This window comes from Jaculus jaculus, chromosome 17 (genome assembly GCF_020740685.1).
Source record: "Jaculus jaculus isolate mJacJac1 chromosome 17, mJacJac1.mat.Y.cur, whole genome shotgun sequence".
Classification (NCBI taxonomy): domain Eukaryota; kingdom Metazoa; phylum Chordata; class Mammalia; order Rodentia; family Dipodidae; genus Jaculus; species Jaculus jaculus.
Window position 1 is genome coordinate 15965428 of NC_059118.1, and position 26839 is coordinate 15992266.

General features: G+C 39.9%; 1 protein-coding gene and 1 pseudogene across 3 annotated transcripts in view; one reads left to right on the forward strand and one right to left on the reverse strand.

Annotated features, from left to right (window-relative positions):
* The window catches only part of Setd2 (SET domain containing 2, histone lysine methyltransferase), a 135906-nt gene that overhangs the window by 88378 nt on the left and 20689 nt on the right, over positions 1–26839 (reverse strand). For all 3 annotated transcript variants that reach the window (XM_004662037.3, XM_045136808.1, XM_045136809.1), the window contains exons 3-7: positions 22322–26580; positions 17628–17759; positions 10083–10211; positions 4830–4953; positions 2807–2884 (exon numbers count right to left, since the gene is read on the reverse strand). In XM_004662037.3, the coding sequence (XP_004662094.1) occupies positions 2807–2884; positions 4830–4953; positions 10083–10211; positions 17628–17759; positions 22322–26580 (4722 nt within the window). The remainder of the gene's footprint in view (positions 1–2806; positions 2885–4829; positions 4954–10082; positions 10212–17627; positions 17760–22321; positions 26581–26839) is intronic.
* LOC101596535 lies at positions 19144–19581 on the forward strand (annotated as a pseudogene).

The following is a 26839-nucleotide window of genomic DNA, read 5'->3' on the forward strand; positions in this document are numbered from 1 at the left end:
CTAAGTCAGGTAACCCAGGCCCAGAAAGCCAAGCGCCACATGTTCTCCCTCATATGGGGATCCTAGCTACAGATGACTGGGCTTCTGTGTGAGAATGAAAATACTTAGTAGCAGAGGCCAGTAAGTTGAAAAGGAGACATAAAGGGTGGAGAAAGGAAGGGAGGAGGATACTTAATAGGTTGATATTGTATATATGTAATTACAATGATTGTAATGGGGAGGTAATATGATTGACAATGGAATTTCAAACGGGAAAGTGTGGGGGTGGGGAGGGAGGGAATTACCATGGGATATATTTTATAATCATGGAAAATGTTAATAAAAATTAAAAAAAAACAAAAAAAAAAACACATAGATAGATAGATACACAGAGAGAGAGAAAAGGGGAGAGGGCGGGGGGCAGAGGCAGGTAGAGAGAGAATGGGCACTCCAGGGCCTACAGTCACAGCAAATTAACTCCAAATGCATGCGCCCTCTTGTGCATCTGACTTACATGGGTACTAGAGAATCAAACCTGGGTCCTTAGGCTTCACAGGCAAGCTCCTCAACCACTAAGCCATCTCTCCAGCCTCAAAATTGGCTTTCAATATTTTCATAAATGCTGTCATACTTTGACCATATTAATTCACTCCCATTCTCTTCTCCTATCCTGGAATATCCACTCAAATACACAAATATGCCCAACCTCCACTGCTTTCTTAACTTAGAATTTCTTTTACTTTTAATATTTACTTATGTAATTTCAGGCAGAGAGATAAAAAGAGATAGACAGATAAAGGACATGCTAGGGCTTCAAACAACTGCAAACAAACTTCAGATGCAAGTTCCACTTTGCACATATGGCATAATGTGGGTACTGGGGAATTAAACTCAGGTTGTTAGGCTTTGCAGGTAAGTACCTTAATTGCTAAGCCATCTCTTCAGCCTTAAATCAGAATTTCTAATCTATTTCAACTTTGGCTTTTTAGTCCTTTTAAGAATGTTATTCAAAGCCGGGCGTGGTGGCGCACGCCTTTAATCCCAGCACTCGGGAGGCAGAGGTAGGAGGATTGCCATGAGTTCAAGGCCACCCTGAGATGACAGAGTTAATTCCAGGTCAGCCTTGACCAGAGTGAGACCCTACCTCGAAAAACCAAAAAAAAAAAAGAATGTTATTCAACAGTCAAATATGACATCTGAGTAAGACCTAATAAAAAATCTGAATGAAGCCAGGTGTGGTGGTGCATGCCTTTAATTCTAGCACTTGGGAGGCAGAAGTAGAACTGCTCTGAGTTCCAGTCCACTCTGAGATTACATAGTGAACCCCAAGTCAGCCCAGACTAAAGCAAAACCCTACCTCAAAAAACAAAAACAAAGTATGAATCTGATAATACCAATGGACTTCATAAAAATTAAGATTTAAGCCGGGCGTGGTGGCGCATGCCTTTAATCCCAGCACTTGGGAGGGAAAAATAGGAGGATCACTGTGAGTTTGAGGCTACCCTGAGAGTCTATAGTGAATTCCAGGTGAGCCTGGGCTAGAGTGAGACCCTACCTTGAAAAACCAACAAAAAAAAAAGTTAGTCCAGATATGGTGGTGCACACTTTTAATACCAGCACTCAGGAGGCAGAGATACAAAGATCGCTGAGAGTTCGGGGCCACCCTGAGACTACAAAGTGAATTCTAGATCAGCTAACCTCAACAAACAAACAAAAAAAGTTAGGGCTGGAGAAATGGCTCAGCAGTTAAGCTGCTTGCTACAAAGCCTAAGGACCCAGATTCAACTCACTAGTACCGATGTAAAGCCAGGCATAGAGAATGCACCATGTATATGGAGTTCGTTTGCAATGGCTGAGAAGGCCAAGGTGTACCCATTTTCTATGCTTGCAAATAAATAAAAAAATATTTTTAGGGTAGGAGGAATGGCTCAGCAGTTAAGGTGTTTGCCTGCAAAGCCAAAGGATCCAGGTTCAATTAACCAGAATACATGTAAGCAGATGCACAAGGTGGTGAATGCATCCGAAGTTTGTTTGAAGCAGCCGAAGGCCCTGGTGTGCCCATTCTCTCTCTCTGCCTTTCTTTCTCTCTCAAATAAATAAAATAAATTTTAAAAAAAAGCTTAAGAGTTAGATTAATATCTTCTGATCAATCTATAGTATTCTGAAGATATAACCACTGAATGGCGGCTTTATACAGACATTTAACATTTGGGGACTGGAGGGATGGCTCAGCAGTTAAGTTGTTATCCTGCAAAGCCAAAGGACCCAGGTTCAATTCACAGGACCCACGTAAGCCAGATGCACAAGGTGATGCATGCATCTGGAGTTCATTTGCAGTGGCTAGAGGCCCTGGTGTGCCCATTATCTCTTTCTTGCTCACTCTCTAATAAATGAATAAAAAGATATAAAATGTTAAGAAAAAAAATTTGGATAAGGAAGGTTATGGGTGATATATAAGTGCCTATGCATACTTTTTTTAAAATATTGTATTTCCTATCAATCTAGATGTTTTTCAGAATGAAACAAAGAAAATAAGAAAAAAAGGAAAATGGGTACATTTGCTGTAGGAATTAAAACTAATGGTCAAAAGAGCTATCTTAGCCAGGGATGGTGGCACACACTTCTAATCCCTGCACTTGGGAAACAGCAGTAGAAAGATCACTATGAGTTCAAGGCCAGCCAGCCTGAGACTACACAGCAAATTCCAGGCCAGCCTGGAGTGAGACCCCACCTTGACAAAAACAAAACAAAACAAAACAAAACAAAGGAAGACCAACCTTGAAATAAATGAATAAATATTCCAAAGTCTAAATCTACTGCAACTTACTTTTTGGGTTTCACAGTTTGGCTCACAGCTGTGATTCATGAAACGAGAGCAATTTCCTTTCTGAGTGGCATCTATTATCTGGGGAGAGAAGATAATGTAAGAGTTTTAAAATGGGAACTTAAAATATCCATTCACTTTGCAAAGAAAAACCATTAAAGCAAATTTAAGATAAACACACTTATACCTCTGCCCCCATCTTGCATTAGAGAACAATCTTATACTATTTTACACAAAGCAATAACTATCTAATTTTTTCCTGAAAGTTCTGTTAAATACAAACATTGTTACCTATAGATAAAAATTATCTCCATATATGCCAATGTTTCATTCATTTACTCCTAGCTATTTCTTATATTGCATTCCAATCTCACTTTTATTTATATACTAATGCATTTTAAAGAATGTGCTACATATGGGCTGGAGAGATGGCTTAGCGGTTAAGCGCTTGCCTGTGAAGCCTAAGGACCCTGGTTCGAGGCTTGGTTCCCCAGGTCCCATGTTAGCCAGATGCACAAGGGGGCACAGGCGTCTGGAGTTCGTTTGCAGAGGCTGGAAGCCCTGGTGCGCCCATTCTCTCTCTCCCTCTATCTGTCTTTCTCTCTGTGTCTGTCGCTCTCAAATAAATAAATAATTTTTAAAAAAAAAGAATGTGCTACATATCCCAGTCTCATTTGAGACAGAGAGAATGGACACTTCAGCCTTTCAGGGCCTTCAGCCACTGGAAATGAACTCCAGCAGCACTGTATGCATTAGTCATACTGGAATGCAGACACAGCACATCACATCACATCACTGAAAATATCATGGGGCCAGACATGGTAGTGCACACCTTTAATCCCAGTACTCGGGAAACAGGTAGGAGGATCACCGTTGAGTTCAAAACCACCCGAAGACTCTATGGTGAATTCCAGGTCAGCCTGGGCTAGAGTGAGACCCTACCTCAAAGAAAAAAATAAAAGCAACCCACATAAACAAAAACATTCTGGAGGTAATCAGTAATATTTAAAAAGTGTTATATGACAGCTAGAGATTGCTCAGTGGTTAAAGAGGTTTCCTACAAAACCTAAGGACCCAGGTTCCTTTCCCAACATAACCCAGATGCTCAAGATGGTGCATGAGTCTGGTTTATTTAAAAACAAAACAAAAAAACTGGTCTACTATCACCTTCTTCTGTCCTTTTTGCAAGCAAATAGAAACTTTACACTGTTCAATGTAATTTTCAATTTCTTTTTTTTTTTCCAAGTTACAGTCTTTGCTCTCTAGCTCAGACTGACATGGAATTCACTATGTAGTCTCAGGCTGACCTTGTACTCACAGCAATCCTCCTAACCTCTGCCTCCCATGTGCTAAGATTAAAGGCATAGGCCACCACACCTGGCTATTGTAATATTTGTTTAAGACAGGGTCTCATGTAGCATAGGCTAGCTTCCAAAGGATCATGTAGATGAAGATGACCCAGAGTTCTTAATCCTCCTGCTACCACCTCCTGTGTTGGGATTACAAGTGTGCACCTACAGTCCAGGTTACTTTTTGTTGCTGTTTGGTTGGGAGGGTGGGTGGGTATGGGTAGGTGTGTTTATCTGTTAGTTCTGGCATAAAGTCTTGTCACTTTAAAGATCACTAGGTATCAAAAAGAAAAAAACTTTCGCCGGGCATGGTGGCTCACGTCTTTAATCCCAGCACTCAGGAGGCAGATCGTTGTGAGTTCGAGGCCACCCTGAGAATACAGAGTAAATTCCAGGTCAGCCTGGGCTAGAGGGAGACCCTACCTCGGAAAAAAAAAAAAAAAAAAACTTTCTTTTTTTTTGGGGGGGATGGTTTTAGTTCAAGGTAGGGTCTCACTCTATCCCAGGCTGACCTGGAGGAACTCATTCGTTACCCTAGGCTGCCTTTAAACTCCTGGCTACCCTACCTCAGCTTCCAAGTGTTGGGATTAAAAGCAAGTACCAACATGCCAGGCTTCAAAAACTTCCTTAAGCCCAACAATTTACAAATGTGTTTCAAAGACATCAATACTACTCACCTCATCATTCTTCAAAGCCATAAAATAGTAATGGATGTTTTTGTTTCGTGCATACTCCTTTACCCTGGCTTTAAACTCTTTATGATCAAGTACTTCTCCACAATATTCTAAGACAAAGGTGTTCCTGAAAAACAGAGGAAAATAACAGTATTTTCTGCCCAGGAGCTATATGGAAACATATAAATCCAGGAAAAACTCACAAACTCGCAGAAATATTGCCAATTACCTAACATGTTACCAAAGCCCAGAATGGTCTGGAACCTCAGATACTCCTGCCTCAGCAGCTTAAGTACTAAGATAACAGGCATGCATTACCATTTCCAACTCCTTCTTAATATATATAAAAAATCACTAAGTCTAAGATAAGCTTTTATACTTTATCTATACTTCTAAGATGCATTATTTTCTCTCTAGATATTAAAACAAATATTTGGGCTGGGAATAAAATCCAGTTGTAGAGGACATGGCAAGCATTATGCAAGACCCTGACTTCAATTCTTAGTTATACAAAAAAATGAAATTACAGTTCAAATGTTTTATTAATAAAACAAAAATATAGTGATTAACAGCTGGCAAACAGCTCTGAAGAATTCAAGTTTTACTGAAAATAGTTCTACAAATAAAGGAAGGCAAGTTAAATATAGCAGCCCTTCTGCAGTCTCCACCCTCCAATTTCTCTAATGATGGTAAAGACAGCTGGGCCAAATGGCAAAAGAGGAACCTTACTTGTGCAAAAAGAAACTCATACCCCCAAGAAACTGAAGAAAATACAGGCAATGGGAAGAGGGAGAAATGACAAGGAAGAGAATTTATGTCCTTCTGTGTTTCCAGACCTGAATTTGGCCCAAAGACAGAATGAGAAGTTCCCTACCGCTCTGATGAAGAAGGCTGGAGAAGTTTCACAAATAACACCAATAGAAGTACAGGAAGTAAAAACTTTTTATACAATGTTAATATATGCTAATTGAAATGCATTACATTCGGTCTGAATTACAGTACCTTGGTGCTTTCAAACTATGACTCAAACTGCACACCATTCAGAGAAGTATAGAATGAAAAGTATAGGGGCTGGAAAGATAGCTTAATGGTTAAGGTACTTGCCTGCAAAGCCAAAGGACCCAGGTTCAATTCCTCAGGACCCATGTAAGCCAGATGCACATGACACATTCATGTGGAGTTTGTTTGCAGTGGCTGGACGCCTTGGTGTGCCCATATTCACTCTCTCTCCTCTCTTTCTCTCTTTCTCAAATAAATATCTTATGAGCCAGCTGAACCATTCAAAGGAATAGCTTTGGGGTGTAAACAGGGCATGAATTCAGATTCAACTAAAAATATATATAGCTACAGGGCTGGAGAAATGGCTTAATGGCTAAGGAATTTGCCTATAAAGCCAAGTACTCAGGTTCGATTCCCCAGGACCCACGTAAGCCACACACACAAGGGAATACATATGTCTGGAGTGCGTTTGCAGTGGCTAGTGGCCCTGGCACGCCCATTCTCTCTCTATCTCTCCCTCTTTCTCTGTCATACAAATAAGTGAAAATAAAATATTTTTAAAAAGCCAAGCATGGCGGCGCACGTCTTTAATCCCAGCACTTGAGAGGCAGAGGTAGAAGGATCACCATGAGTTCGAGGCCATCCTGAGAGACTACATAGTGAATTCCAAGTAAGCTTGGGCTAGAGTGAGACCCTACCTCGAAAAACAACAAAAATAATAATAATGAAATATATATATATATATATATATATATATATATATATATATGCTACAAAAAAATCCACATTAATTATGATTTATCACTCGGGTTTCTTTCTGTTATCTTACATATCTGATTATTTCTTGATTATATGCCAATTTCATTTTTTTTAGTATTTTATTTATTTATTTGTAAGTAGAGATAGAAGATAGTCACACACAGAAAATGAACACACCAGGAACTTCATTTGCTAGAAAGGAAGTCAAGACACATGTGCCACTTTGTACATCTAGCTTTACATGCCTGACACTACGTACACAAGTCCACCATAATAGGAAGAAACGATGATATCAAAATAAAAGACTGATTGAGAGGGTAAGGGTTATGTATTATGGAGAGTGGAGTTTCAAAGGGAAAAGTAGGAAGAGGGAAGGAATTAGCATGAGTTATTGTCTACAATTATGGAAGCTGTCAATGAAGAAGAAGAAAATAAATTTTAAAAAGGCATGATGACTCATATCCAAAATTCAAACACTCAAGAGGCTGACAAAGGAGGATCACTGTCAATTCAAGGCAAGCATGGACTACAGAGTGAACGCTAGGTCAGCCTTGACTACAGTGAATCCCTGTCTCAAGGAAAGAAAAGGTAGTTTTGCTTTAGCCCAGGCTGACCTGGAATTCACTATGTAGTCTCTGGCTGGCCTCGAATCCTCCTCCCTCTGCCTCAGCTTACAAAAAAAAAAAATTACTTTATAAGGATTCTTGTCAGAATATCAAATTGTTGTCATCACATGGTTACAAAATGAATTCCCAGAATAAATAAGACAAAACCCTACACTCCAATATTCACTCAAGTGTGTCCATATACTTACCAGGTTCTGAAAGAATAGTTGTGCCTGAGTTAATAAAATTTACCAATGTTAGGGATAGGGAGATGGCAAAGTGTTAAAGGCACTTACATGCAAAGCTTATAGGCCTGCATGCAATTCCTCAGCCACCCACATAAACCTGAGGTGGCAAAATAATCTGATGCACCCATGCATCCATGTTCTCTCTACAGATAGATAGACAGACAGACAGATAGATCTGCCTCTATTTTTTTGGCGGGGTAGCCTTGAACTCACAGCAATCTTCCTACCTCTGCCTCCCGAGTGCTAGGATTAAAGACTTGGGGCTCCTGCCTCTATTTTTTTTCTCTCAATTTTTATTAACATCTTCCATGATTATAAAAAATATCCCATGGAGGGGCCGGGCATGGTGACACATGGCTTTAATCCCAGCACTCGGGAGGCAGAGGTAGGAGAATCACCATGAGTTCGAGGCCACCCTTGAGGCAACATAGTGAAATCCAGGTCCACCTGAGCTAGAGTGAGACCCACCTCAAAAAAAAAAAAAAAAAAAAAAAAAATCCCATGGAAATACCCTCTCCTTCCCGCACTTTCCACTTTGAAATTCCATTCTCCATCATATCCCTCCCCTTGCCTCTATTTCTTTTTTAACTTTATTTGTTTTTGAGAGAGAGAGAGAGAGAGAGAGAGAGAGAGAGAGAGAGAGAGAGAGAGAAAATGGGCACACCAGGGCTTTCAGCCACTGCAAACAAACTCCAGACGCATGCGTCACCTTGTGCATCTGGCTTGCGTGGGCCTGGGGAAATGAATTTGGATACTTTCATTTTGCAGTAAGTGCCTTAACCACTAAGCCAACTCTCCAGCCCTCTATCTGCCTCTTTATCAAATGTTTTAAAAAGAAGAAAAATTTTTATTTAATAACCGAGTAACTTTTTACCACAAATAAACTCTATATAATTTTATGCATACCAATAGATGGTCTCTTTTTCATAAATATTTTATTTTATTTTTTTTTTTTATTTAACAGAAAGAAAGAAAGAGATGGAAAGAATGGGCATGCCAGGGCTCCAGCCACAGCAAATGAACTCCAGATGCATACACACCCTTATGCATCAGGCTTACATGGGTCCTGGGGAATCAAACCTGGGTCCTTTGCAGACGAACACTTTAACTGCTAAGCCATCCCTTCAGTCCTCTCCTTTTTAATTGTTTTATGACGTAGGATCTTGTGCTGTGATTAAAGAACGGGCCACTACGCCTGGCTTTCTAGCAAATACTTTGTAATATCTTGGAATTAAAGGAATCAAGTCTGACAAGAAGAGAGAATTTACCTAGCACATGTAAAAAAAAAAAAAAAAAAAAAAGACTGTTTATGAGCCCTACAGGTTTGACTTCTGCTGGTATATGGCTAAAATGTATATACTATGCTCACCAAACTGCCCGGTAAGCACTTCTCTTAAGGCTCATACCCATATATTAATGCTACTCATTTTTGGTTAGAAAAACTTCTTTTTCAGATGACAGTGACCTTGGGATGACTCAGAAGGCACCATGGTGCTGAGAAGTAACAAAAGAATGCTCAGCACTGAAATATCTCTATCACACTTTCCAAGGTCCATTGTGGAAGAGGTGGCAGAAAGAATGTAAGAGCCAAAGGAAGGGTAGGACTCCTTATAACGTGCTCCCCCAGGCACAAGATGCCCTGGATATCCATGACCTCACAGTACCTGACAGTATCTACACAAGAACATCATAATAGGAGGAAAAGATGATGACATCAAAATAAGAAAGACTGATTGAGAGGGGGAGGGGATGAAAGAGAGTGAAGTTGCAAAGGGGAAAGTGGTGAGAGGAAGAGAATTACCATGGGTTATTGTCTATAATTGCGGGGCTCCTTCCCGCTCAGGTAGTGCCGAGGGAAGGACCAGGCCTGCTGGTTCCTCCCTAGGGGTTGAGGAGGATGATGAGCGTCGGACAATTCAGAAACCTCTCCTGGCCACCAGAGAAAAACCACACTGAGTCGGGAGTCTTTTCCATGCACGAACAACTGGCTTATTACTCTGAGCAGTTGCCTATATCATGTTGGGGACGAAGGCGGGGATTTTAGGGTGGGGGGAAGAGGTAAGGGCCAATAGTAAACTTTAACTATTGAAATGGTAATTACAATTAACACAGGAAGTAGCAGGCCAGAAGCCCTTAGTCATCCTGCTGAGTCATAGCTGGCCAGAGACAGGTAGCCAAACTTTAGCTAGGCTCAGGAAGTTCCACTAGGCCTCACTCCTGGGCCTTTCAGGGCCCAACATATAATTATGGAAGTTGTCAATAAAAACAATAAATTAAGGGGCTTGCTTAGTGGTTAAGGTGCTTGCCTGCAAAGCCAAAGGACCAAGGTTCGACTCCCCAGGACACACATAAGCCAGATGCACAAGGAGACGCACACATCTGGAGTTCGTTTGCAGTGGCTGGAGGCCCTGGAGTGCCCACTCTCTCCCAAATAAATAAATATTTTAAAAAATAGATTTAAAAAAATACTGTGTGTGTACACCAAAAGGGTTTTTACTTAATTTTTTCTAACCAACTAGCTACTGAGTAGTCACTCTACATCATGAAGATTTATTAAACCTCAATGATATAAAATCATTTTCCCACAAAATACTAGACTACATTCAGCAACACAAAAATGACGCAAAAGATAAAAACAGACTTACGAAGGAAGATCTTTGGCAGCTCTTAGGCCCCAGCCTTTTTTTTCTGTAAGTATAACTTCTACATCTGCATGTTGTTTCCTCTGAAACCTTCTGTTAGAACAATAATCCCCATTTGGACATCGAGAAGAACTGAAACAAAAATATAAGTGAAAGTTAATTCTTTTTTTTTTTTAATATTTATTTCAGAGACAGAGAAAGAGGCAGATGAAGAAAGAGAATGAGTATGCCAGGGTCTCTACCCACTGCAAACTAATTCCAGACATACATGCCACCTTGTGCATCCGACTTAAGTGGGTCCTGGAGAACTGAACCTGGGTTCTTTGGCTTTAAAGACAAGTGCCTTAACCACTAAGCCCCTTTTCTGGGGGAAGGGGAGAAAGAGTAAGAGGGAGAGGGAGAGAGAAAGATAATGGGCGTGCTAGGGCTTTCAGCTACTGCAAATGAACTCCAGGAGTTGCCCTATTATGCACATGTGCGAAATTGCACAATTGCATCAACATGAGTCTGGTTTACATGGAACCTAAAGATTCGAGCATAAATACTTAGGCTTTGCAGGCAAGCACCTAAACCACTAAGCCATCTCTCCAGCCCAAAGTTAATTCTGTTTCTTGGTGGTTTGTTTGTGTTTTTTTTCCTGAGTAGTGTCTTGCTCTAGCCCAGGCTGACCTGGAATTCACTATGTAGTCTCAGGCTGGCCTTGAACTCACGGCGATCCTCCTACCTCTGCCTCCTGAGTGCTGCGATTAAAGGCGCGCGCCACCACACCTGACCAAAGTTAATTCTATAAACACCACAAGAACCAAAATATGTTATGTAACAACACATATTCACATCATTACTGCATAGTGTATCTGTGGTTAATTAAATGAGCATTCCTAAATTTTTCCATCACAAATTCCTTAGACTAAGTGCCTATATTGTTACCAAAAGGAGTATACCCACAAGGTAGCCTTGTCATTTTATAATCAACAAAGATTTTTTTTTTTATTTCATTTATTTATTTGACAAAGAGGAAGAATAGGCATGCCAGGGCCTCCAGCCACTGCAAACGAAATCCAGACACATGCACCCCCTCATGTGTTTGGCTAACATGGGTCCTGGGGAATCAAACCTGGGTCCTTTGGCTTTGCAGGCAAATGCCTTAACCTCTAAGCCAATTCTTATAGCCTTCAACATAAAGATTTGAAGTAATCAAGGTTAATAAAGGAGCACATGAGATTTGAGTGAGGTTAAAAAAGTGACTTTATGAAGTCGGGCGTAGTGGAGCACGCCTTTAATCCCAGCACTCGGGAGGCAGAGGTAGGAGGATCGCCGTGAGTTCGAGGCCACCATGAGATGATAGAGTGAATTCCAGGTCAGCCTGGACCAGAGTGAGACCCTACCTCGGGGGGGAAAAAAAAAGTGACTTTATGAAATCACAGTTAGAAATAGTGAGAATTCTTTTGTTTTTTTTTTAAAGGTTTTCTTGCATTTCTACTTTTTTCCCACAGCCTCAGTTCCATCTTTTCTCATCTGTCTCTACCCACTGGTTCAGAAAGTTAAAAACGTTTAGCCTTAAAGAGGCAGCAGTTTTATAAATTGATGAATTTTGTGAAATTTTACTGTTTCCAAATGTTCCCAACTTTAAAAAGAAAATTAAGACAAATAAGAGTTGTAATTCCACAAGCTATGAATAATTCCTTAGCATCTGGCACTGAATTTTTATTTGAAGATTGTATATTCCTAAGCTTCTTCTGGTATAATAAAAACAATCCTGTTTGCAATGGGCAAAAATGGTTTTTAAAAATCTTTTTAGCTGGGCATGGTGGTGCATGCCTTTAATCCCAGCCCATGGAAGGCAGTGGTAGGAGGATTGCCCTGAGTTCAAGTCCATCCTGATACTACATACTGAGTTCCAGGTAAGCTTGGGCTAGAGTGAAACCCTACCTCGAAAAACAACAACAACAACTTTTTTAATATTTACAGATCTTACACAGTGTTCAAAATAAATGAGGTTGGGGGAAAAGAAACAGTAGATAGGAATGCATTTAGGACAAAAGAACTCTGGGTTAGAGTATGCACATTTTCCACTGGTTACAGATTTTTCTGAGTATTGGGGCCATCTCTCAATTTTCTATTACTTGTGTACATGTTGTTTATATTAATAATGACACATTTTGTTAAAATGCATTTCCTTTGTTACCTCGAAAACTGACTCAGTCTCTTGTTGCTCCAATTAGGGTTTAAGGCTCATATGAGAGCTGTAGATAAAAGGATACATTTAACAAGTAGAAGGAGGTGATTCACCTTTTTGGATTATAAATATATGAAATTGATCTAAAGGTCTTTATCTGTTTTCTGTCAGCATTTATATTAAATGATGAATTAAGTGAAAAAAGAAAAGGATTTGTCTAACATTTCCTAGTGTCTAGAAACATCCCTAGATTTTACATAAACTTGGAGTACACTGATAACTATTGTGCTGATCAGACATAATCATGGCTGAATACACAAGCCCAAATTTTCCCCTTAGCTGCACTGCTTTCTGTTCATACTTAGCAACAGAGACAGAGAATATGAATATATGGGTGTGCCAGGGCCTCTAGCCACTGCAAATGAACTCCAGATGCATGTGCTAGCTAGCTTTACATGGGTCCTAGGGAATCAAACCTGGGTCCTTTGGCTTTGTAGGCAAGCACCTTAACTGCTAAGCCATCTTCCTAGCCTCTAAACCATCAAGATATTAGACTCAGGGCTAGAGAGATGGCTTAGCAGTTAAGGCACTTGTCTGCAAAGCCAAAAGACTTAGGTTCAACTCCCCAAGACACATGTAAGCCAAATGCACAAGGCAGTGCACAATCTGGACTTCATTTGCAGTGTGAATGCTCTAGCACACTCATTTTCTCTTTCCGCCTGCCTACCTCTTTTTTCTCTCTTTCTCAAATAAATAAAAATAAAATATTATTTTAAAAGATATTAGATTTGGGGCTGGGTGTAGTGGTACAGGCCATCGCAGCATTCAAGAGTCTGAGGTAGGAAGATCACTGTGATTTTGAGGCCAGCCTGAGACTACATATTGAATTCCAGATTGGCCTAAACTAGAGAGCAAAACCCAACCTCAGGGGGAAAAAAAGTGGGGGGGGGAGGCCTGGAGAGATGGCTTAGTGGTTAAGGCACTTGCATGCAAAGCCAAAGGACCCAAGTTCGATTCCCTAGGACCCATGTAAGCCAGATACACAAGGTGGCGCATGCATCTGGGCTTCATTTGCAGCAGCTGAAAGCCCTGGTGCGGCCATTCTCTCTCAAATAAATAATTTTTCAAACTTTATTTTTATTTTATTTTATTTACTTCTTTGGGGGGAAGAGAGAGAGAGAGAGAATGGGTGTGTCAGAGCCTCCAGCGGCTGCAAACAAACTCCAGATATATGCACCATCTTGTGCATCTAGCTTACGTGGGCCCAGGGGAATTGAATGGAGGAGGGGGAGGGGATCCTTTGGCTTTGCAGGCAAATGCCTTAACCACTAAACCATCTCCCCAACCCCTCAAATAATTTAAAAAATACAGATTGGGACAGAAGAGATGTCTCAATGGTTAAGGTCCTTACCATCAAAGCTTAAAGCAAGGTTTGATTCCCAAATAGCCATAAAACTGGTGCATCTATCTGGAATGTTTACAGTGGCTACAAGCACTGATGCACCCATATCCCCCACCACCCCCCCATCTCTGTCTCGCTTGCTCATAAACAAATGCATTTAAAATACATTTTAATAGATATTAGATTCATATACTTATTGTGTTTGTTTTCTTGTTTTTTTAATTTTTATTTATTTCAGAGTGACAGAGACAGAGACAGAAAGAGAGAGGAGAGTGGGCACGCCAGGGCTTCTAGCCACTGCAAACAAACTCCAGACGCATGCGCCCCCTTGTGCATCTGGCTAACGTGGGTCCTGAAGAATCAAGCCTCAAACCGGGGTCCTTACACTTCACAGGCAAGCGCTCAATTGCTAAGCCATCTCTCCAGCCCTTGTGTTTGTTTTCTTTCTTACAAGGTAGGGCAACACACTAGTTCAGGATGACCTGATGACCTGAAACTCACTCTGTATTCCCAGGCTGGCCTCAAAATCATGGTAATCTTCCTACCTCTGCCACCCAAGTACTGGGATTAAAAGCATGCACCACCATGCCTGGCCATATTGTTATTTTAAGCTTACATAATTTTATAAATATTTTACTTATTTATTTGAGAGAGACAAAGAAGCAGACATAGAAAAAGAAAGAGAGAATGGGCATACCAGGGCCTTCAGCAGCTACAAAAGAATTCTAGAAGAATGTGCCACCTTGTGCATCTGGCTTATGAAGATAATGGGGTATCGAACCTGAGTCCTTTGGCTTTGAAGGCAAGTGTCTTAACCACTAAGCCAACCCTCCAACCTAAGCTTACATATTTTTACATTTTATATACTATTTTTTTTTTCTTTTTTGGTTTTTCGAGGTAGGGTCTCACCTTAGCCCAGGCTGACCTGGAATTCACTATGTAGTCTTAGGATGGCCTCAAACTCATGGCAATCCTCCTACCTCTGCCTCCCAAGTGCTGGGATTAAAGCTGTGCAGCACTTTCGCCAGACTATATTTATATTTATTTATTAAAGAGGGAGAAAATGAGTTTACCAGGGCCTCTAGCCACTGCAAAAGAACTCCAGATGCATAAACTATCTTTCCACTCCTGAGCTTTAACCACTAAGCAATCTCTCCACTCCTTATATTTGCTTATATTTCACTCAAATCATCACTAATTAGTCTTTTTTAAAACATTCAAAAAGATGGGCATGGTGGCACACACCTTTAATCTCAGCACTTGGGAGGCAGAGGTAGGAGGACAGCCATGAGTTTGAGGCCACCCTGACACTACATAGCGAATTCCAAGCCAACTTGCATTAAGGCGAGATCTACCTTGAAAAACAAAACCAAAAAAAAAAAAAAAAAAAAAAATTAAGCCAGGCATAGTGGTACATGCTTTTAATTACAGCACTTGGGAGGTGAGTAAGGAGGATCGCTGTTGACTTCAATGCACCCTAAAACTATATCGTGAGTTCCAGATCAGCCTGAGCTAGAGCGAGACCCTATCTCAAAAACAACCAAAAATAAAAAATAAATAAATAAGTGAAACAAAAAACGCATTGATTTATTTATTAAAGAGAAAGCAGCAGAGAAAGAGAAAGAATGGGTGAGCTAGGGCCTCTAAGCAAGTGGCAGTGGATATAAACCTGGGTCCTTAGGCTTTGCAGACTAGCACCTTAGCCGTTAAGCCATCTCTCCAGTCCTCTAATTAATCTTTTTTTTTTTTTTTTTTTTTTTTTTTTTTTTTTTTTTTTAATGAAGTAGCGTCTCATTCTAGCCCAGTCTGACCTGGAATTCAACATGTACTCTCAGGCTGGCCTTGAACTCACAATGATCCTCCTACCTCTGCCTACCGAATGCTGGGATTAAAGGCATGCACTGCCATACATGGCTTGATTTAGTCTTTTGAATACGTCTAACTACTTGATTTATAATTCAGATAAACCAAAGTCATTGTAAAACACAGCACTATTTAAAATAAATACAATAATAATGTGTAACAAGCCTCTCCTCCAATGGATATCAGAGTTACATTAATAAAAATATTCACTAGAGGTTTTTGGTATGATTACATGTGTACAACTACGCATGCATGCATGAGAGGTCGACACTTCTCTTCCTCAATTGCCTTCCACCTTATATATTGAGACAGGGTCTCTCACTAAACGCACAGTTTACCAATGCAGCTATGTAAGCTAACTACCTAGCCCTGGGGTTCTTTCTGTTTCCACCCCCATGACTAGGATTATAAATTCCTGCCCTCACCTGGCATTTAGGCATTTGTATGGGTACTGGGGATCTAAATTCAGGTCCTCATTCTTGCATAGCAAGCACTGTATCACCTGAGCCATAATCCCAGACCTCACTAAAAATCTCAAGATTTAAGGAAGGTGTGGTAGCACACGTCTTTACTCCCAGCACTTGAGAGGCTGAGGTAGGAAGATAGCCATGAGTTAAAGGCCACCCTGAGACTATATAGTGAATTTCAGGTTGGCTTGAACTAGAGTGAAACTCTACCTCAAACAAAAAAAAATTCATTAAAACAATTAAAAAAAAAAAAAACGGGCTAGAGAGATGGCTTAGCAGTTAAGTGCTTGCCTGTGAAGCCTAATGACCCCAGTTTGAGGCTCCATTCCCCAGGACCCACATCAGCCAGAGGTACATGGGGGCACACACGTCTGGAGTTCATTTGCAATAGCTGGAGGCCCTGGAGCACCCATTCTCTATCTCTCTCACACTCTCTCTCTCTCTCTCTGCCTTTCTCTCTGTGTCTGTCACTCTCAAATAAGTAAATATTTTTTTTTAATTTAAAAAAAAGCTGGGTGTGGTGGCACACGCCTTTAATCCCAGCACTTGGGAGACAGAAGTAGGAGGATCACCATGAGTTCGAGGCCACCCTGAGATTACATAATGAATTCCAGGTCAGCCTGTGCTTCAGTGAGACCCTACCTCAAAAAACCAAAAAAAAAAAAAATTTAAAAATTAAAAATAAAAAAAACAGGATCAAGACTGAAGAGAGGGTTTAGGAGATAAGGCTCTTGCATGCAGAGCTGAAGGACCCAGGCTTAATTCCCTAGAACCCAAGTAAGCCAGATGCACAAGGTAGTGCATGTGTCTGGAGTACATCTACAGTGGCTGAAGGCCCTGGCGTGACCGGTCTCTCCCTATCTCAAGTAAACAGAAACCAAATATTTTAAAATTAGAAAGCAGGGCTGGAGAGATGGCTCAGAGGCTAGGGTACTTCCACAGGGCCTACATAAAGCTAGATGTACAGGTGGTGCATGTATCTGGAGCTCATTTCCACTTGTTGAAAGCCCTGGAACATCATTCTCATTCTCTCATAATTAAATAAAATAAAATATTTTACAAAACAATAGCAGGAGGGTATTGCGTTTGAGACCTGAAACTATACAACGAATTCCAGGTCAGCCTGAACTAGCAAGACCTTACCTCGAAAAACAAAAAATAAATAAAAACTGGCTTGAGCTTTTCATTTCACAGGCTGGTTAAAGAAATCATTATTTTTAGTGTAGACATGCTTATTATTTTAAGAATAATACAGCTGGGTGTGGTGCACACCTTTCATCCCAGCACTCAGGAGGCATAGGTAGGAGGATCACTGTGAGTTTGAGGCCACCCTGAGACTACATAGTGAATTCCAGGTCAGCCTGAGCTAGAGTGAGTCTCTCTCTTGAAAAGAAAACAAACAAACAAAGAATAATGTAAATCAAATGTCTATCAGTAGAAGATCAACAGCTGTAGCTTAACTATAAACAGAAAACATAATGCACTTGAAGAAAAATATTAGTTTTATACATGTACAAACTAATATTGACAGGCTTGCAAGCAATTTCCTTTAACTGCTGAGCCATCTTCCAAGCCCTTCTTTTATTTAATATTTAGACATTTAAAAGTTGAGTAAAAGCATAGCATTTTAAACTACTTACCATTCAATCATAAGAAGACGATTAAGACAATCTTCTCCACATGCTATTTCACCTTGAGCTCTTTCATCTTTGGAAAGAGGTGTACACTCACACTGCATTCGCTTAATATCCCGATGTGATTTATTTTTCTTTCTATTGGGTAAAATTTCATAAATTGGTTAAATAAATCTCAAGATGGTATAGTATATTCGATATGTGCTAAATCACATTAATTTCACATTTAGTGATGCCTATAAGTAAACCATTCAAAGGAAGAAAACAAAGGGAAGTAAAGGAGTGGACTTGTGAAGGGGAAAGTGAGGGAGGGAGGGAGATAATTATCATGATTTACTGTTTATAATTATGGAAGGTGTCAATAATAAAAAATAGAGGAGGACTGGAGAGATGGCTTAGCAGTTCCTGCAAAGCCAAAGGACCCACATTCAATTCCCCAGGACCCTCATAACCCAGATGGATAAAGTGGTACATGAGTCTGGAGTTCATTTCATCTCCACAGCTGAAGGCCCTGGCGCACCCATTCTCTCTCTCCCCACCATCTTTCTCAAATAAATAAAAATAAATATTTAAAAAGACTCTTAACTTGAAAAAAAATTAATTAAAAATAAAATAAAGGAAGAAAAAGAAGTAAATGCTACATAGGGAGTTCAAGGCAAGCCCAGCCTGTGGCCTATACTAGCAGTAAAAAATGGCTGGAAGAAAAGAAAAAAAAAAAAAAAAAAACGGCTGGCGCACACCTTTAATCTCGGCACTGGGAACACAGAGGTAGGAGGATCACCATGAGTCAAAGGTCAGCCTGGGCTAGTGAGGAGGAGGTGCTGCAGAAATGCATCAGTCAGTGAAGTGACTGACACACAAGCACGAGGACCTGAGTCTAGATCCCCAGCACAAACCTAAGTGCTCAGTGGGCAGGCAGACAGGAAAATCCCCAGGATTTTTGGCTTGCTTGTCTAGACAAATTAATGAGTTCTGGATTCAGTGAGACTGTGTGAAGCAGGAAGACTGTCACTGAGTTGAAGGCCAGCCAGGGCTATATTGTGAACTCCACAATAGTCAAAGGCCTTGTCACAAAAAGAAAAAAAGGCCAAGTACAGTGGCAAACATTTTTAATCCCAGGACTCAGGAGGCAAAGGCAGAAAGATCACTGTGAGTTCAAGGCCAGCCTGGAACTACAAAGAAGCTACCAAATCAGCTTAAGCTAGAGTGAGACCCTACCTCAAAAAAAAAAAAGGGGGGGGGGAGCCAGGAATGGTGCTACATGCCTTTCATCCCAACACTCAGGAGACAGAGGTAGGAGGATCACTATGAGTTCGAGGTCACCCTGAGACTACACAATAAATTACAAGTCAGCCTGGGCTGGAGTGAAACCCTACCTAAAAAAGAGGGAATGGAAAAGAGAGGAGGAAAGGTTGGAAGAAAGATTAATCAAACAAAATTTAAGGTGGGATTCGGTCGTGAGGAAACAGCTCCACAATCATCTCCAGGCTGGTCCTCTGACATGTGGGCCACCAGGACTTAGGCAGCAGAGCAAACATGAATGTTGGAGTTGCCCACAGTGAGGTGAATCCAAATACCCCTATAATGAATAGCCAGGGTATGTGGCTAACATACACATTTGGAGTTGGGTTGCTTCATACTGTCTTACTCAGTATTCCCTTCTTCAGTGTTCCTGCTGTTTGGACCTTAACAAATATTATAATCTGAGCATGTATGTATTTTTGCATGCAGTGAAAGGAACCTTTTGAAACTCCTGACCAGGGGAAAGCAAGGCTCCTAACGCATTGGGAACAACTGGACTATGGAGTACAGTTTACATTGTCCAGAAAATTTTTTACAAGTTTCTATACGAAGCATGATACAGCTCACTTCATCCTAAACAGTTTCTCTCCTGAGTGTACTTATTCCGAAGATGCCACAACTACATGGTGTTCGGATCTTTGGAATTAGTAAATATTGAAATGTTCTACAATTGAACAAAATTGTTAAAACTAATGAGTTTCTTGTAAGGAAGGAAGGAGTTAATAAAACACACAGCTGCTTTGATAGTGTGAAATGAGAGGAATTTACATTGGAGGACCAACTGCTGGTTCCTTATATGCGGTCTTGAAATGCAAAATTCTACTAAAAGATGCCTCTGTTTATAATGCATCCTGTATATCTCTGAGAGAGGCTTTATAGGCAGTTTGGGCAGACCCAGCTTATAAATTAATGGCAGCACAATGAAGGTACAGTACACAAGTCTAAGGAAATAAGATAGTTGTAAGAAACTAGGACAAGCTTTAGTGAATGGGCATTATATTAGGAAAAGAAAATTTCCAATCATTCAATCATAGTTTAAACAGGCTTACATACAAACCCAAATCATCTCCACAGAAGTTTTTATTCCCATACATAGTCTTCTTACTTTATATGAAGACATACATCTTGCTTTATACAAACAAGCTAATTTTTTCCTTATGTATGTGCTTTTTTGGTTTTGCTGACTTGGTATTGTATGTTGATAAATGAGGGCATTTTTGCATTAATTACATTAGAGTTCATGAAGGCCTACCTTCATAATTGCTTGAGGATAGAATATAGCCAGCTATATTAGAGTCAGTCTCTCTGAGTAAACATTCTGATTTTGGAACAAAGTGGGTTTTATTTCTTCTCCCTAAACAAAGCTGCTAAATAAGAATTTATTTCTAGTATTTTTAGTATAGGTAGTAAAAAGGAATCTGCTTATTTGGTTGTGCAACTTAGTAAAAAGTCTATCATTCTTCAAAATAGTATGCAATGGAACAACCTGTAGTTGAGCAGAAACTGCTTCTCTGGCAGTAGTAAAGGGTTCTTTTTAACAGGTCTGAAGTGAGCGATAACACTCTCTTTTTTTAGTCTTCCTACTTTCAACCTCCAGTATGTCCATTAATGTGTCCTTTAAATATGTGGGTTTTAGTTTAGATAACCCCAAATGGTAACTTGCCCCAGGAGCAACTATACTGAATTTTTATGACTTAGGGAAGCTTCCCATAGTTGGTAACATTAATTGCAAGAAATAAGGATACTTTAAGAAGTAAACCATGGGATATATTTTATAATCATGGAAAATGTTAATAAAAATTAAAAAAAAGAAGTAAACACATCAAAAAAAGTTATGATATAGGATAAAACTGAAAAGCTCAGTAACAAAACTGAAGAGTTGTAGACCACCTTGAAATCAATTTGTGTCAATAAACTCACTTTTAGTACTAGTGATCATTGTTTTGTGTTTTAGAAGTACTGAATTTAGGAATCAGTTGTATGATACATACTGCCTTTGCATGTTTGTCTTATTTTTAAATAACTGATAATCTGTACTTTCATAGTTTTTTCTTGGTGTAAAGTATTTTAAAAAGGATTTTCCAATAGAGTCATTAAAACTTTAAAAAAAAAAATAAGATGGTATTGCAGCCGGGCATGGTAGTACACTCCTTTAATCCCTGCACTCAGGAGACAGGAGAATTACTGTTAGTTCAAGGCCACCCTGAGACTACATATGGAATTTCAGGTCAGCCTGGGCTAGAGTGAGATCCTACCTCGAAACCGCCCCCCCCCCTCAAAAATAAATAAATAAATAAAAAGAAAATGAGATTGCTATGGAGGTAAAAGCTAAAAAGACTGAGAAACTCTTATCATTATATTTTCATTTCTCCTATTCCCATTATACCTTGTGCATTCATAACTCTTTATTTTACTTTCCCCTGAAGTAGGGTTCTCTCTCTAGCCCAAGCTGACCTTAAACTCATGGTGATCCTCCTACACCTGCCTCTCAAGTGCTAGAATTAAAGGTGTATGCCACCAAACCCAGCCTGTTGTTAAATTTTTGAGGTAGGGTCTTATTCTAGACCAGGATGGCCTCAAACTCAGTAATTCACCAACCTCAGCCTCCTGAGTACTGGGATTATAGGCATGAGCCACCTCACCCAGCTTCACATGTTGGAAATATTAAATGAACTGTTTTGCCATTTCTAAATTATTTGTTATATTACGGTATAGTAAAATTTAACCTACTATGAATATGTTTAGGGCTGGGGAAACAGCTCAGTGGGCAAAGGACTTGCTTTGCAAGTATGAGGACCTGAGAACATAAATGCCAGGCATGGTGACATGCACCTGTAATCCCAGTAATAGGTGGGGGAAACAGTGTTGCAGAGGAGTTATCTCCTATTAATAGATCCAAATAGGTAAAAATACTAATTTTTTAATTTTTATTTTAATTTATTTGACAGCAACAGAGAAAGAGACAGATAGAAATAGAATGGGTGAGCCAGGGCCTCCAGCCACTGCAAATGAACTCCAGACACGTGTACCCTCTTGTGCATCTGGCTAATGTGTGTCCTGGGGAAACAAGCCTCGAATCAGGGTCCTTAGGCTTCACAGGCAAGTGCTTAACAGCTAAGCCATCTCTCCAGCCCCTAATTTTTTTTACTTTACATTTTATCACAGTTTTGTTCAAAATTATTAAAAAGTTAATTTTGCCAGGCATGGTGGCGCACGCCTTTAATCCCAGCACTTGGGAGGCAGTGGTAGGAGGATTGCCATGAGCTCAAGGCCACCCTGAATCTACACAGTTAATTCCAGGTCAGCCTGGACCAGAGTGAGACCCTATCTCGAAAAACCAAAAAAAAAAAAAAGTTTTGACACAAAAGAAGCAAAATTTATCAAATTATTAGACTCACCTTTCTGTTAAATAAACATTTTCTTCAATAAGATCAAAGTAACAAGGCATCTTTCCCTGCTTGGCACATTCCTTCCATCGCTGTGGGTCCCTGAAGTCATCCATAACACAGGAAGGCCCAATCAACTCTGAGTGTGTAGGCACTGAAGTCTCTCCATGCTCTGTCTCCATTCTCACTTTCTTTCTATCATGTAGCTCACTATCACTTTCAGAATCACTCTCCAATTCTTGCCTTCGTTTTTTAAGAGGCCCTTTATCTTTGATTTCATTTTTTTCCAAATTTTTTGAAAAATCTTTTCTTTCATTCACAGTTAGAGAGTCCTTGATGGAATTGCTACTTATTTCATGTGTTTGAACTGACCCCTTGTCCTTCAGAAGGGAGAGGAACTTACTGGACTGGTTTGAAAAGTGGGAGCCACCTTGTTGATCCCAGCTCTCTTCTTCACGGTCATCCGTTAGAGAATCTGGTACCTGCCCTTGAATTCGATCATAAGCAATCCCAGTTCCAGGAGGTCTACCTGCTGATCTTGGATCCCAGTAGCCATTGTCTTGCCAGTAATTAGAAGTTCCACCATACTGTTCGGCACTGTGTTGATACTTGTCTGCACCACAGGCTCCATAGCTACTGTCAGGTTGTTGGTATGTGGTAGATGGCCTTTCTTGCTGAGAGAAGTCCCACCCTAGATTTCTGAGCTCTTCAGAGGAGTGCAAACCATCCATGCAGGACATATCATAGGATGTAAAATTCAGCTCTGTTTTTCCTAATCTACTACTATCTGGCCTGCTAGAAAAAATGTGTTGTCGAGACTTATTTGGAATATCTTCAAAATCATCAGAATACATTGTTAGGTCTTGTAGCCTAGATGGTTTGGCTTTTACTTTTTCCTCTGAAATAAGGTGACCTGGAGGGTCAGATTTCATGTCTGTATGACTTGTACTATCAACTCCATCACTCTGATGAGTGATTTCAGGCAAGTGATTATCTACTTGTTTTCTGTTGAATTGTGTGTAAGAAGTTTCTGGATTCTTCTCTGTTCCTTTATGAAGGAAGAACTTTTCATTTTGAGAACCTTTAACACTCTCGAATTTTTCCTCATATGAATGTCTCCTTGACTCTAATCTCTCTTCTTCCCAGTGGTCAGAATAATGTCTGTAACTTTGACTGCTCCGAGAAGAACAAGGACTCATTTCCTCCATCGGTAAAGTAGAATTCTTTGGCACAACAACAACAGACTGGAGACGGTTTCTAGGGATACTGCTGTCATCAGATTCTGAATCTTCAGAATCACTTTCATCACTTGAGCTTTCTGAAGATGCAGAAAAATCTTCATGGACACTAGAGATAATTTCTGGAACAGGACCACTACTGTCACATTTTAAGGTATAAGTTATACCATCACTGTCTTCCATGGTTAAGTTCAAATCGTAAGAAGAAAATATAACTTCTGAATCATCAGAAGTATGTGTATGTCCTCTTTGTTCTTCTTCATCTAGAGAGATTTCTGGTCGTCCTCTTCTATCAGACAATACGGAATTCCCTTCTTCTTGAGCCTCCTGAAAACACTGCTCAGATAATCCATTATTATGCCTGTTTTCCCAAGAAACAAATCCCTTTCCTGAATCTGGAAAGGCACTATCTACTTCAGTTTCTTTTTCTGTATAGTTAAGAAACTCTGAGCTTTTTTTACTCTTCAGTGCTGCATCTAGAACTGGAGATGTGTTCTCATATTTTATTCCTGGTGGAAGACTCTGAAAAGATGAAACTATATCTGAACTCCCTATGGGCTCATATAAATCATCAAAATGGTTAGCTGAAGCTGAACTAGTGCTCTGATTAAATTCTTCACATGTGAATTTTGAACAATCTGTCAGATCTCTATTATCACATATGACTGTTTTTGTTTCTAAATGCACATTCACAAAACTATTTGAAGAAATCTTTGAAACTGAAGACTCAATGTTTTCAGCTTCAGGATAACACAAAGAGTTATTCTCAGTTACAGCACAGTATCTATCCAAGTCTTTGGTTTTGCAGCAAGAAACTTTGTCAACTGGCTCTTTAACTATTTTGGAATAATCTATAGTCTTAACTGGCAAAGACATTAGTGGCAACCCCAGAGGTTCTATTTCCCTAAAAGGACTTTTTGTCTTACTATGCTGCATGCAATTATCATCCAAGTCTTTTTCTTTGCATCTACTAATATTCTGAAATCCATTTGAGGAAAGCATACATGTTTTGACCAAAGGGGAGACCTCTGATCCACTCTCACCAGAAGTCATCAAAATAGCATGAGTTTTAGAAGTGCAAAATGTTACAACGTCAGATTCTGTCCCAGGAGAGCCATTTACATTTAATTCAATGGGACAAAAACTTAACTGATCATTCTTCCCCTTTGATAAAGAGTCCAATTCTTTAATACTATCATGGCTATCATGTCCTATAAGTTCAGAATTAACAGGTGATTCATCTAGCTTTTTTAAAGTAGGTGAATCATTTAATTGATTTGATGGAGATGGTGACCCAGTCTTTTCTCTTTCAGAAGTTTTATTACTTGTTCTTAATTCATTAGCTTTTGAACAAGGAGTCTGCAAACTAAAAGAATGAGACTGTTTGCGTTCCTCATTTAATTCTGTACAACAGAAAGAATTTTTAAATTTATCAGACTTAGATATAGGTTTTGAAAGGGCAGATTTATAACGGGAAGCACTATTATCATGCTTGGCATATGAAGACCCCCTTCGGAGTCCCAGCTCACTGGGGGGAGAACATCTTTTTATTGCTTCATGGTCTGAAGTCCTTTTGGAGTCTCTTTCTAGTTTTGAAGAATACTTTCCTCTTCTCTCCATCTCTAAGTAAGGGGTCTCAGTTTTACAGTCCCGATCAAATTTAGAATAGGATGAGGATGTCCTTAGGTCTCTGTAAGAGGAGGAATGAGATGAGGTGCGTCTTGAATATGTCTTTTTATACTCATCTTCAGAGTCTGAACTTTCCCGTGCTCTATTATCTATATATGGTCGAGAATAGCGTGTCCTCTCTCGATAAGGGGAACTCCTATGATAGCGTCGATCAGAATCATAAAAATGAGATCGTTCTGACCGAGAATAGGATAAACTAGTTCTAGAGCCTCTATCAGATCTAGAACGAGATCTGCTCCGCCTTCGCTCTCTTTCTGACCTACATCGGGAAGATATATACCGGGTATCTCTTTCAAGTTTTGAGTAGCTAAAGTACTTATCATCTCTCTCTGTTTTAGATCGTGATTTCCCTAAATCTTCACCTTTTAAAGGTGCTGAGCACTTTTTAAAATCTCTTTCCTTCTCAATACTTGAAAATTTTAAATCATGCGATCTTTGACTGGAGGAAGTCCGCACAGAATCCTCATCAGATTCTGAACCAAATGTGCCTTCAAACTGTAAAGATTTTTTCTTAGAACCTGTTCTTTTAGAGCTGAGGCTAATCTTAGAACTATCTGGAATTTCTTCTTCTTTCCCAATATGGGAATCTTCTTTTTGCAGAGAATTATCTACTTGCTCCTTCACATTTTGAGTTATGTGTTCTCCCAAGCTATTAGATACAGAATCCTGCTTAATATCTTCTTCTAAAGGTTCTGGTACAGTTTTAACTGGTGGTTCTTTCTGAGTTCTAACTGCTACATCTACTGGTAAGGGTACTGGTGCTGCCATCAGTACTGTTCCTGGTGTTTGTGGCATGGCCACTGGCTCTGATACTGGTGCTGGTGATGAGGGTGTTGTGGCTTGAGGAGGTGGAGGTGGTGGAGGTGGGGATGAAGGTGGTGAGTCTGTAGTTGATTCTGCTATGACCGCTGGTGACAGTACTGTTGGAGGTGGTAGAGATGCCACTGCTGTGGTAGCAGCCAGCAGTGGCCTGGATGTCACATGAAGCAGATGCTTCTTAAAATGAATTCTACCCAATTCCACTCTTGATTTTGGTGGGGAAGAGTCTTCTGTAGTAGATAAGGTATCTCCAATTTCCATTTTAATTTTAGGGTTTGAGTCTACTTGAAGAGGGGTACCTGGGGAGTTTGGAGTATCATTTTGCTTTTCATTGGTAAGTGCAGTGAGAAATCTATTCTGCAAAGTTTTTTTTGTAAGGCTGAAGCTGAATGACACCTTCTGCCGTCCTTGTTCCTCCAAATTAACTTTTGTCTTCGTGCCTTTGGGCAAAAATCGGCTAGAAGCAACACCTTTGAAGATTGGTCCTTTGATGAAACCAGTTTTCTGCACATGTTCAATTTTTGCCTACAAATGAACAACAACAAACAAAATTACTACCTTCATTAAATAGTAGCCACTCCCAAATGCCTAGTATCATAGTCTACAATGTCAGGAAACGCTGACCTTTCAGGGGGTAATTTTCAAGACATTTTGCATTTTTAACCTAATTTTATAAAGAATTCTCTTGTTGACCATGTATAGAACCACCTACTGGACATAATTGTTTTTGTATTTCTGAGCACTGCCATTTTCCTAGATGAGTTGCTAAGAACAGAAACACTGA